Below are 12,671 nucleotides of genomic sequence, written 5' to 3'. Positions count from 1 at the left end.
TAAATGAATTCTTTTAGGAAAGTGTTTTTCTGGAAGAAGATTTTTTACTGAAAACCTTCAATCTGGATCCCCAGGTGCTGTTCAAACGAAATATGCAAAAAGTTTTACTTTCTATTTTTTTTTTTCTAAATTCCTATTTTTCGTGCTCAGAGTCTTCAAAAATACGGCTCAGGGTGCCGTTCGAAGATCGTCAGTCTGATTCTAATGCTACTCTTTCTTTTAAGGCAGTATGAGAAAGTAATAATATAATAAATAAACAAAAATAATAATAGTAAGTGAATCAAGTATATTACAATATTTACAAGATTAACCTACAAGAAGTTCTTGAACTATAAAATACCTGGTTCAATGTTGGCGATTGCAGTAGTAATATGACCGGCCAAATATGCACTATGTCGAGGGTGTACAAAATCAATCAGACTCCTGCCGATCCACATATCTTTTGGATAGCCAAGCATAGTTGATATCGCAGACGTTGTATAGACGACGAGTCCGTCCGACATGGAGACCACCATCTTTAGCTCGTTCGCCTCCTGCTAGGATAACGAATATAGACAACAGCACACAACGCTGGAGCTGAGAATATGTTTAGACAGGAGGTACAAGGGTTCTTATGAATTGTATAATGTGAGTGATGATGTTTATTACAATTTTGTTTGAACATATTAATTATCCCCTTAAAATTAAATAAATAAATAACCGCTTTATTAAACTTGGAAATGGTTATTTAGTTTATTGGAAAAAATATTTCTTTTCCTTTGAATTAACTTTTCATAAAAAAATAAAATAAACTTAGAGGCTTATTAAATTAAATGATTGATATTTTAATAATTGTATTCATAAAAGAGTACAAAAAAAATAGAAATACCATCACCTGACTTTCATAAAACCAACCAAAATTCATTTGATCGTTGAACTCGGAAATAATCACTCACATCACACCTTGTGAAACCAGAAAGATGAAAAACTGTCAGAAAATAAGTATGAAACAACACTTCTTCTCACGAGCCATAAATTTCGTTTCCATGCAAATATCGTAACCCTGGTCAAATAATTCTTCTCAAGATAAAATAAGTAAAAGTTCTTCAAATAAAATACAAATTTCCAATTTCTGAAATAAAGTAATGTCTAGTAAAATCATTTTTTTAAGCAGCATCCCTTTACTTTTTTCAATTAAAGTCCAGGACTTGTTTTTACTTTTTTGTGAAATTACATTACCTATTTATAATCGAGAAGCAATAGTTTAACTCACTTGGCTTGAGATTTACCTAGAAAGAGAACAATCGATGGCAAATTTTAAGTAAGAATCACAATTAAATGTTTATTGGAAGCATTAAACAAAACTAAATAAATAAATGAAAGCGAGGCCGATAAAATAAATCAAAAATAATAAACAACACAAAAATTATACAAATTATTGAGTAGAACGAATTGTGAAAAAAGCTGAAATTTGTTTAATGAAGAAAAGTGTTTTAAGGCAAATCATAAACACACAAATAAGACCAAAATTAAAATAGACCAGAATTAATTCCTCCATTTTGCAATAACAGCTTTTTCCAGTTTCTTCAAAAAATAGTAATTTTAGGCCTCTAAAAACGTAAATAAAATTGAACGTTGCTTTTTTTTTTAACAGAATTTAGAATAGGTACCTAAAATTAGTTGATAACTTTTGCAAAAACAATTCCAATGTTTGAATTAATTTCTTTCCGCTTGAATTTTACTCTCCCTTTTTCTCTAAACTTTAAAAGAATTATTTGACCTGAATAATAATGCTTCAGTGTAGCGCAATCTAATTAATAAAGCAAATTGAACTTAAAGTTACATCGCAGCGTTTACTAGTGTTCGAATTATGGAACGATAATCCCTACAAGATTTCATGGAAGCATGTGGAATCAATTGCAGACAGCTTTTCCACAATCACCAGAATTACTTGGCTCATCTTAAAGGCCAGATACCATTAGGGATTCGTTCAGCACAAGTTCAAGTGGGTTTGTAATTACGATGCCGCAGAGCATCTTCCAAATTACTAACTATTGCCATGAAGTTAGTTAGATCTACCTAAAAATGAAATTCATGTGAAACATCCACCCAATATTTATGTAGATGTGCTGAGTTATAACTGATAAATAAACCTTTGAATATTCATTGTATTTTAGTACACTTCAATATAGTTAAGATTCATTCTAATAAAATATTTTTAGGTGAAATTTGGAACAAAATTTTGATCTTAATGAGTCAGGTTGCTTCTTTTTTGCCTTCATTGTAAGGGTAATTCTTTAGGATGAGTGGAGATTAAGTTGGAGATCTTTGGTTAGAACAGGATGACAAAAAACTGGGCTGCTTCCTACTAAGGTTATTATTACGATTATTTAAGGAAGCTTTGAATCTTAGTTTACTAAAGTTCGGGTCAAAATTGTTTGCTTAGTTCGTGATGCTTTCTATACAGGTTAGAAAGAGAGTGTTTGGAAAGCGAAAAGATATCCTAGGAGGTGTTATAATAATTTATAAAACAAAAGGAGTTTTCCCTGAGAGTCGCAAACAAAAAGTTTAAGTAAATCGCAATTTAGACAAATGACTTTCATTTCATATTGTTTCTTTTTCTCATTATAAACAAAATTTAAAAACAAATTGTGTCATAAATTTCTTCATCACGAATGGGATGCTAATTCGCAAGTGGGCTGTCTCTAAACCATTAAGTTAACTCCCTAATAAATAAAATTGTTTAAATAAAAATAATAATTAAAAAAATATATATAGAAATGAAATATGTTTAAGCAGTGCAAATGCGAATGTCTTACAATGTTAAGAAGTCTTGACGATAAAAATAATTAGATTGTAAGCAAAGCGACTCCTTAACACTGGCATAAAACACTCACAACAAGGCAGTCCAAAAAGTAAATTCACAAAATAGATTTTACTCAGAAAAAATAAATAAATCTTATCTGTTAATGTGATACAATTATACTATGATTAAAAGATATTACTGAAACTATTAAATTTTCAATATTAAGAAGATCCAGGCACTATGTATTGTTCAAATTATAATAGGAAAAAAAAAGAAAAGAAAAAGAAACCTAATATAAAGTTATCTTAATTTTGGGTACCTCATAAAGTATATTATTAATAAGCACATGTTCAACAAGTATGCAGCTTACAGCGTAAGTTAATCAACTTTTTGTTTGTGATAACGTTATTTTTGTTATAAGATTTTTAACATAAAAGGAAAACCTCCCACCTCATGGCTGGAAGATTCCGCATTCAGACAGCTGATGATCTCCTCCTGATCCACTTCATATGGCAATTCTGTGGGACTGGCCTCTGAGTCATCTGTTTTCAAATGGGACAAACAAAGGCGTTAGGGATATCACACTAGTTGGTCAGTTTTAGATCGTCTTTATGGAATATGTTAGATCTTTCTTTTTAAACGCTCCTCAGAGAGAAACAGATTTCTTATTATTTTCTTTGCTTAATGAATAGAGATTACTTAATATGTTAGTTTTCATGCAACAGTAACGGTTACACTACTATTAAATAAGTACTATAAGTCACCCACCAAACTTAATTCCATTTTCCAATTTTATGATAGTAGTCTTCAAAATTATTTTCCAATCGTTGATGAAATTGAAGTATACAACATAATTAGTAAATAATATTTTACTTTTCTTATCTCGTCATAAGGAAAAAATTTCAGTAAATAGCTTGTATTTTGGAGTGAGGAGAAGAGACCTTCTAGAGAAGAGATTTTGAAATGTTTTTTTTTTCGTCTGCAGGTGAAGAGTGAAAATGTAATAACTTCAAACTGAGTTTAATGAACTAATGTGAAAATATGAAATTCTTCAAGAAAAGTAATCTCTTAGACCAAAAAAGAAAATTTCGAAAGGAAATCAACTTTTTCACTTCAGAACCTTCAACAAACGATTCCATCAAAGTCCATGACATTTTAAGTGTGATATCCTTAAGCCTTAGTTATCATAATAATATGCGGCGAAAGAAATCCAGGGAAATGAATATTAGGTTAATTTAAAGTTGTTTTCAGATTCAGTAATTAATGAGCAATACAGAAAAACATTAATATTGAAATGTTCTTGTAAATCAACTTAGCGAGACATTGTTTCTTTAAGACAGAAAAATTTTGATTCATCTAAGAAACGTAAAATTTAGATTAAATTGCGATTAAGTTTTTATAAAGAAAGAAATTAGAAAATAACACAGAATTCCCATCGAAATGAAGGACGCAAAATCTTTGGCTATTCACTATTTCCTTATTGAATTAAATCCATAAACTCAATTCTATCTAAAACTGTATATTTCTCTGTTAAAACATAAACTCTTTAAAGAAGTAATAGTCACACAGTTAAAGGGAATGAACATGTTTAAATATAAATATAAAATCAATAAAACATAATAATTTTTTTTTTATAATAAAATTGGATACGACCAGACTTGCTGACAGATTTATCAACAGAACTATGAAAATTAGTTTTATATAGCAAGCAATTTGGCAATATTCCCTGAATTTCTATCAATCGCCTGTAGGACTAAGACATCCACTTCCCAACACCTTTCAGTGGTTGCCGACATGGTATCCTCTCACCTTGAGAAGCTTCCTTGTACTTCGACTTCTTAATTGATGTTAACGTTTGCGACAAAGCAGCAATCTGCAAAGCTTCAGCGCTTAGATCAAGCTGATTACTGGGGCACATCTCCATCAGCTACGCATAAAACACATGTTTTTCTACTATATTCTTCAAAGTTAAGATATTATAAATTACCACTTATAAATTTAGTTTGTTAAATGAATAGTTTCCAATCAAATTAAAAAGAGATGGCTTTGGTCTAGTCTAGAGGGAGACCCCCTTCCCACTAATAAAATTCATGTAACTAATCATGTAATGCAATCATGTAACTAATAAAATTTATACCTACTGGAATAATAATTTTAATATTAAAATATTATTTCCACCGTCGTTCGCGAAAGCTAATTTGAAGTTGGATTTTCAGCCTGCCAGAAAAAATGAAAAGGGGAATGGGTTATCCGAATTAGGTGGCCCTCATCTCTTCTGCGCTGCTTTAGGATGCCTTTGTGCAAAACGGAGCTTGACTTCCATGCTTTATTTAAAGCAGCAGTGTGATGTTTTTGTATGGTGTCCATTTTAGTTGAAAAGTACATCTCGGAATAATGGAGCTTGTTTAACTATAATGTTTCTGAAATGGTTCAGGCGCTGATATGGATTTTTTTCACTTTTTAACGCTTGTCCAGTGATTTTTTTTTGTGTGTGTGCTGAAAGAATAGCGTAGGTATAAGATCCTTCCCTCCAAAAAATTAAAAAAAAGATCAAATGCAATACAATATTTTAGGGAGCCTAAAACCCCTTAACCAAAGCGTTTTCTTAAAAACGGAAATTTTAATGTTCGTAACTTCTTACCATTCTGTAATTTTACAATCATTAGATTTGTGATAAAATGGTTTAAAGACTTAGACAATTTTTAACTTACCTAAAAAATAAAAAAAAATTAAAATTCATTTCATTGTTGGTCAAATCAGTGGATGCTTAGAGATTTTGACAATTTCTAGCAGGAAGACTTATCTAAGAACGAAGATTATTTGAAACCAAAACAGATTCAGATTTTATTACTAACGAAAATATTTTCAAATATTATTTTATGCGAATGACCACATTGCTGGGTACATTCCACCTTACACATTTGAGTTGCATTCATTATACTTCTTTTATTTAATTTTTTGACTAATGCCTAAAAATAATTCTTAACAATCACGATAGTTTCAACAATCAGACCTTACAGGTATTTACATAAAAATTCATTGAAAATATCTGTTTAGCGATAAGTCTTAATCATATAAATCGACTAAGTGTTGATTTTTCATTTTTCGACTTATTTATAAACCAGTTCATTATCTGTTTTCTGTGGACAGAAAACAGTAAAAATCTTAACCTGCAAACAATGCAGAGAGGGTCTAATTGTGAGAGAAACTTTAAACCAGAAAATCAAGTTCTTTTGCACAGTCCGGTTAAACCAAATAAAATGGATGAACCAATGAAAAGAAGCGGGTCATACTAACTTACTAAATATATTCAGTGGGCAATGTGAAATCAGTTAAGTCACAAATGCACCCATTTTAACAAAAGTACAAACAGTAAATAAACTTACATTGCTACCATTCTGTAGCGAAACTTGTGGTGAGGAACTTTGTGGAATGGAATTACATGTTTGTTGTGCTGTAACTGACTCCTGTTCTGTGGAAGCCGGCGTGCCTTGTGCGAGACAAGAGACACCACTAGGTCCATTCTTGGTCTTTTTCTTCTTGTGGTCTTTTTCCTTCCGTTTACTACCTTGATTGTTGACATCGCCACTAGAAATTGAAAGGTCAACAATTATTATCTTGAATAGCTTCTCTTTTTACGCTCTACGTTTTGAACTCTGTTTTTTAGAGGTTTCTAGGGGTCATCCTCAGAATAACCTCCACATATACTTCACTTTCATTTTTGAAGCACACACCACCCACAAGATAAAATTGACAAAGTTATACAACTTTTTTTTTTAAGATCCGAATTACCACATCCTACAAAAACAGAGTTATAAATTCAGAACAATTTGGCATGTTAAAAAACTGCAATTTTTGTACGAATGCTAATACTCTCTTATATTTATAACACGACTTTTCTTTTGTTTTAATCAGCATTTTGATTACAAAGGTTGTCGCAAACCTCTTCCATGTGGAAGGCCTTAAAATGATTTGCTTCTGCATAAAATATGGCCTGCCATAGGCAACCGTTGAATCCATTCTATACACTTTTAACTATCCAATCTAAGGCTTGTTTTACATACACGAACATATCTGTTGCTATTTCGTCGTAAAAAAATAATCTACATATTTTGAATTCGCTAAATATTGGAAGAGGAACAGATGTAATAATTTTTCTCTGTCATTAGCACTAGAAATTATACAGAAGATAAAATTGTTGACTGCGGCAAGCCATATCTTTGGTTCGAATATCGTTTATGGTCCTTCCAAATAAAAGGAAGAGGTTTGATAATTCATTTTATTGTTGATTTCCTAGCCTATAGAAAACACTATCCATTCTAACGCCACTTCAAAACTTCCACACTTATTCTTAAACTAGAATAGAGGACAATCCATCTGATCTGGATGCACGGATTTTTCTTTCAAGCCCAGCAACATCTACCAAGTATTATAAAAGAATCTTCAAATGTGATTAAAAAAATACTTACTGGGCTGGTGATGTGATTCCACAGTAACCTGAACTACCGCTAGAACACCCGCTATTGCGTGACTTTGTACTTCCGGAACTGCAAGCAAAGTCATCAAATAAGGCAACAAATACAAAATAAGGCGTCTTATTTTTTACTTTTTTTTTTTAATTAAGGTGTACCAACATCTAAGTTCACTGGCATCCAGAGCCTTGGCTGTGCACTGACCACGGATAGGTTCTCTCTTTAAGATTATCTGATCCATATTGACTGGGAACTATATGTGGATCCTAAACTTAAGAACCGCAGGTTGGACTACGAACCAGTTTAAGCCAATGTTTGAATCCAGTGTTCAACAAATGAGCTGATTTTTTCGATGGCACTTTTTTCTTTTTTTTTAATATATTAAATACTTTTGCTTGTTCTGTTAGTAAAATAAGTAAATTGCTAAATCATTTTATTATTATAACCATGATAATTCTATAAATAAGGGACAACTCTATAAATAAGACTTTGGCCTCAATATTTCTAAGTACATTATTTATAAACTTCTTTCAATCAAAGCAATCCTCTTCAGATAATATTGCGTGGGGGCTTCCTAGTGGAATCATGGCTAACCATATTAATCTACATATTAAATCTCTATTTCCCTGACTTTTTTAAATTTCCAATTCACACTATTTCAAATTTATATAATTCTTAAATTTCGCAAAAAATGTTTAAACAAGTTCTCTAACTTAGTTGTTCTGGAGAAGTTAAATAATGTACAGTTATGTTGTATACATTGACCACAGTAAATGGTTTTAACAGTTATTACAAAGATGAGAATTATATAAACTTCATTATGTAATACTTTATGTAAATCTTAATATTTTTAGGACATCCATTGTTTATGAAGTTACAATGCTCTCTGAACGATTATGGTAAAAGAAAATTTTAGCTTAGTCTTTTATATAAAAACAAGCAAACAATAATGATGATGTACGATCGTATTTTACATTTTTGGAGGTTAAGACTTATCTTGAGAATAGTCTTAGTACAGTATGTCCAAATCCAAAGAGACTTAGAACCCTTCTTTAAATTCTTGTAATTCTGGCTAAGCATTTCTTGGACCTTCCTTCTTAAATGAAATTAAGCATTTTGTAATCCAATTCTCATCACTCACCCGAGTCACTTGGACGTACCCTTTTACATTCCTTGTTACACTGGTCCATTAAGTATCGCACAATAAACGTTATTTCTATTGCCTCAAAAGATAAGGTGACATAAATATATGTACATTATATGTATATTTTACTGCTTTGGTTGATTCTCAATATAAATCTCGAACTTATATTGTTCTATATAATTAATATTAGGATAACATTTATGGAAAACTCAACGTAAATTCCATTTGTTTGTTTGTATTTTTTAAGTTAGGTAGCTTTTCGCCCACTTTTACTCAGAAACCGACAATCAAGAGCAATTAAGAAGGGCAGACCAGCCTGATTGATGTTTTTTTACTTGAAACCTTATGAAAGGCAGTGTTCAAATCTAGAACCTCATATATTTAGGTACTTTAAACAATTTTACCGAACATACATTTAAAAGTCCCAACTCTTTCGGAATACTGCAGAACTGCATTCAATGATCAGTAAATATAATATTGTCTTTTCTTTTACATAATTGATGCAGATAATTTTGAGCACAGTACCCATAATGATGTACTGTGCTCAAAAACCAGCTACTCTTTCCAGTGTATTTTTTCCAAAACTAACCATAGTTCCTTAAGCCAATTAAAAACCATAAAACGCTTTGTTTATACATAGCACTGATTTTTTTTTTTTCTTAATAACTGTATTTAAGCTTTTTCGGAGGTATTTCTATTACTATAACGTTCTACGTACGTATTCCATAAATATGGCGGCTTGGTTTTAATTGAATCCAAAAATACTAATCATACAAATACTATATCCTAAATCACTTCAATGGGTACATCGCCTACAACTAAATTTGGTGTCTTCCTTTTTTCAAGTTTATGCTGGGTACAACAGACATCCTTCTGCTGGAAGAAACTGCAGATATTTCTAGTTAGATTTATTCTGACTTACTTTTTATGATTTTTAAGTTTTTTAACGCGAATCATAAATTTCTTACTATTTCTTCCCTTACTATGCAGGCTATCCGTTTATCTAAATTATTATTAATTTGCTTGGCATATCTCTATTACTCTATTGATCAATGGGGTGAGCATTATCTCGACCATTTGGGCCATGTACAGTCTAAGCTCCTGTCAGAGCTCCGCCGGAGGTATCAGACTTTTCTGCCATTCTGGCTTAGATATCAGTTTACTACAAAATGTTTGAGAAGCAGTAATGGAAATGCTGACTCAATTTGGTTTCCCTAAAATTAGAACCTGATTTTACAATTCAAAAGAAAGTTTCGTCCAGCAATTAATATAAAGCTAGTTCACAGCAAAACTCATTTTGAATAAGTTTTAAGTTTAGGTCAGAACTCTAAAAATGCTGATTAGATCTAAAATTGGCTGATAGATAGACGTCCTTTCTCATTCTTCCTAAGTACCAGATGACGTTGAATAGGTCTGATCTTGCCCCAGAGAAACATGAACAAAGGTATCTCCTAGTAATAAAATAATGTTCCGAAGTAGATTTTTAAAGAGTTTAATCAGAGGCATTTTATTTTTATAATTACTATTATTATTATTATTATTAAGATGATTATTTTCGTAGAACTTGTTTTAATGATTGTTTTTTGGTTCGCATTTTACTACACTATTTTTACATGAAATATATTTGTTAGATGTTGTACAAACATTATTGGTTAGCGGATTGGCATTATACAATATTGTTTATTAAAGAATGTAATATATTTTAAGGTTACCTTCTTTGGGATTGAGAATTGCTACAACTATTGGAGTAACCTGAATCTGATACTTTTGTATTGTGTGTACCAGTCTCCTCCACGTCCGATCTATAAACAGAAATTAACAAAAATTCATTCACATATGATAGAAACTTGGTAGCTTAATTGGATACCCAAAATATGACTTAACAATTGAAGTAAAACAATAACGAGCTTTCTCCTTAATGTGTCCCATTTCTGCGAACTTGTAAGTGATCGAAGAATTAACCATTTTCACGATTACTTGATGATACAGTAGTATCCAAAAATAAGAAGATAGAAATCCAACAATACAAATAGTGAATTCAATTTAGCTATATCACAAGTAATTGTTACGAAAGGATCCTAAACCATCAAAATTACATAACAGGAACTTCTTATTCAATAGGACCAGTACTTGACTATCACTAGATGTTACATTAATAACACTTATGCAATAAATAAGTCTGTCAATGGCACAAAGTAAACTATAAAAATACACATTTAATGTTTATCCGAGGAAGTAATTCTTTCGATACGTCTTTTTAAAAATATTATTGCTGTAAGGGGATGGGTTTTCTATTTACCTTGGGACCTCCTTTTTTTATTTAGTTGACTTGTCAATGCTAAATATAAGGTCTTCCTTATTATTATCACAATCAGCTGGAAATATTAATTTTAGGTTTGAATAAAGCCATAAAACTCGAGAAATATGTTATAAAACCTACGTATTTCTTAGTTGAGTTATTATATTGCCACTTCCATATTTAAAATAGAGAAAAATAAATTGAAAGAAGGCAGTATTAGTAGCAAAACAATATCGACTACGAATGCCACGTGAGCTAGCCACAATTTTATATTTATATATACGGGTTAGATTCTTTATAATATTACGTAAATTATTGGCAAAAATTTAATAAATAAATAAATACAACTAACTGTTCTTTATTACAGAATTCCAGAAATTATATTCATTATTGTTCACAAAGAATATTGTGATTTCTCTTTTGGACTTTGGCTTCCAATACTATTTCCTATTTCCTTTGAGAACTTCTACATATCTCTTCTACATATACCTAGGAAGGTTAACCTTCTTGTCAGGTGATCATCTTCACTTTTCTTGGCGCACAATATACAGTCAACTAATTCTGCCCAAATTATTAAGCTTTCTGAGCACACGTATCACCCGAGACAAGAAACTAATATATTTTTTCTACAGAATATGAGGATTGAATAACAGGAGCTTTTATTGACTAAATTAAAGTCAGGTCTTCTAGTGGTAACATAATTTTTCAGCTTCCTGAGATTTTTCTATTTTGACATGCACACACACACAAATCTTTTCCTGAAATCTTTTTTTCTCGGACATGAGTACCTCAAAACAGATACTCATATTTCTAGTAAATCTCCATTTTGAAGATTTCGCATGATCGCAGTACTTCCGCTTACTAGTGCAGAAACGAGAGAGTTAAAAATAATAGGAACATATTTCCGCTTACACACTCCATGAATACAGGAGAGAAGATGTCGGCGCCAAATAGCATAAACATAGTTGTAAGTGCAACTAGTACAGGAAGTTAAAAGCCAGTTTTAGGGGCTTCCGGTTCACCTATTTTTGACCAACACTTGGTGGCGCCCTAAATATCAAATTTACTTTTTCCAATTTTCCGAGAGAATGTATAAAAACTACTTAGACGGACTCAGGGATCCTCAAGATATTTTGTCTTATTGCTATTGAGTAAAAGATGTAAAAAAAATCGAGAGTATTCACGGAGCGATTTTTTAAATTTCAGCATACGATTTAAGAAAAATAAAAAATCAAATCAAAATAAAAAGGAAAAGAAATAGAAAATCTGTGGACACAGGCTGTGGTTTAACTAGAGGTTCCTTGAATTAATTTCTTTTGACTTTAAAACATGCGGAGGAATTTACGTCATAACATTGGTCAACTGTCTCACGGTTGGTTGATGGACATCGCCTTTGCATTTTAGAATTTAGTTTTGTTTTGAGCAAATGACTGAATGTTGTTGACATTTTTACAACTGTTTAACTTCTGGGTTCATTCTTCTGCTTTCTTTCTTCAAAGACGGAGTTTTAATAACTTATCTATTTAAATTCTCATTTATTTTACACAGAAAATATTAAATTCAAGTGGCGTTTATCAGAGAGAAGTCTCCGACCTTCATTACTAAGCCTAAAAACCAAAACACAAATTACTAAGACCCAAAGATCTCGAAGATGCAGAATTACTACCGCAAAAGCAACAGGAAAAATGAAACCTAGCACATGCTTGGATTTCATCCTAACCACATGTTCCTTATTAGGCGTCGAAACCTCAATGTTAAGCACTCATTAATAGAGTTGCTGGCTGAAAAAGGATAGGAGGGACACGAAGTGTTTAAGGTATCTCTTGAGATCAGCTTTACAATGATATGCATACATTACTGCTCAGAATATGGAGATGGATAGTGTTGTCTGTTACGAGGACTTGTCATCCGGAGCCGAGCACAACAATGAAAAAAGCCAAAATGTCCTCTGATGTTGAGGCGCTTTAAATT

The 12,671-nt window shown here is 31.6% G+C and overlaps 1 protein-coding gene across 8 annotated transcripts in view; it reads right to left on the bottom strand.

Annotated features, from left to right (window-relative positions):
• The window catches only part of per (period circadian regulator), a 52,157-nt gene that overhangs the window by 13,854 nt on the left and 25,632 nt on the right, over positions 1–12,671 (bottom strand). For 4 of the 8 annotated variants that reach the window (XM_074117505.1, XM_074117512.1, XM_074117507.1 and 1 more), the window contains exons 2-7: positions 10,114–10,203; positions 7,255–7,332; positions 6,172–6,373; positions 4,595–4,712; positions 3,236–3,327; positions 341–536 (exon numbers count right to left, since the gene is read on the bottom strand). In XM_074117505.1, the coding sequence (XP_073973606.1) occupies positions 341–536; positions 3,236–3,327; positions 4,595–4,712; positions 6,172–6,373; positions 7,255–7,332; positions 10,114–10,203 (776 nt within the window). The remainder of the gene's footprint in view (positions 1–340; positions 537–3,235; positions 3,328–4,594; positions 4,713–6,171; positions 6,374–7,254; positions 7,333–10,113; positions 10,204–12,671) is intronic. The other 4 variants (XM_074117506.1, XM_074117508.1, XM_074117510.1 and 1 more) reach the window with 1 other exon arrangement.

This window comes from Rhodnius prolixus, unplaced genomic scaffold, assembly GCF_049639745.1.
Source record: "Rhodnius prolixus isolate KJV_2025 unplaced genomic scaffold, Rpr scaffold_2, whole genome shotgun sequence".
In the NCBI taxonomy this organism is placed as follows: domain Eukaryota; kingdom Metazoa; phylum Arthropoda; class Insecta; order Hemiptera; family Reduviidae; genus Rhodnius; species Rhodnius prolixus.
The sequence above is the reverse complement of the archived record's forward strand: the minus strand, read 5'-3'. Positions and strand labels throughout refer to the sequence as shown.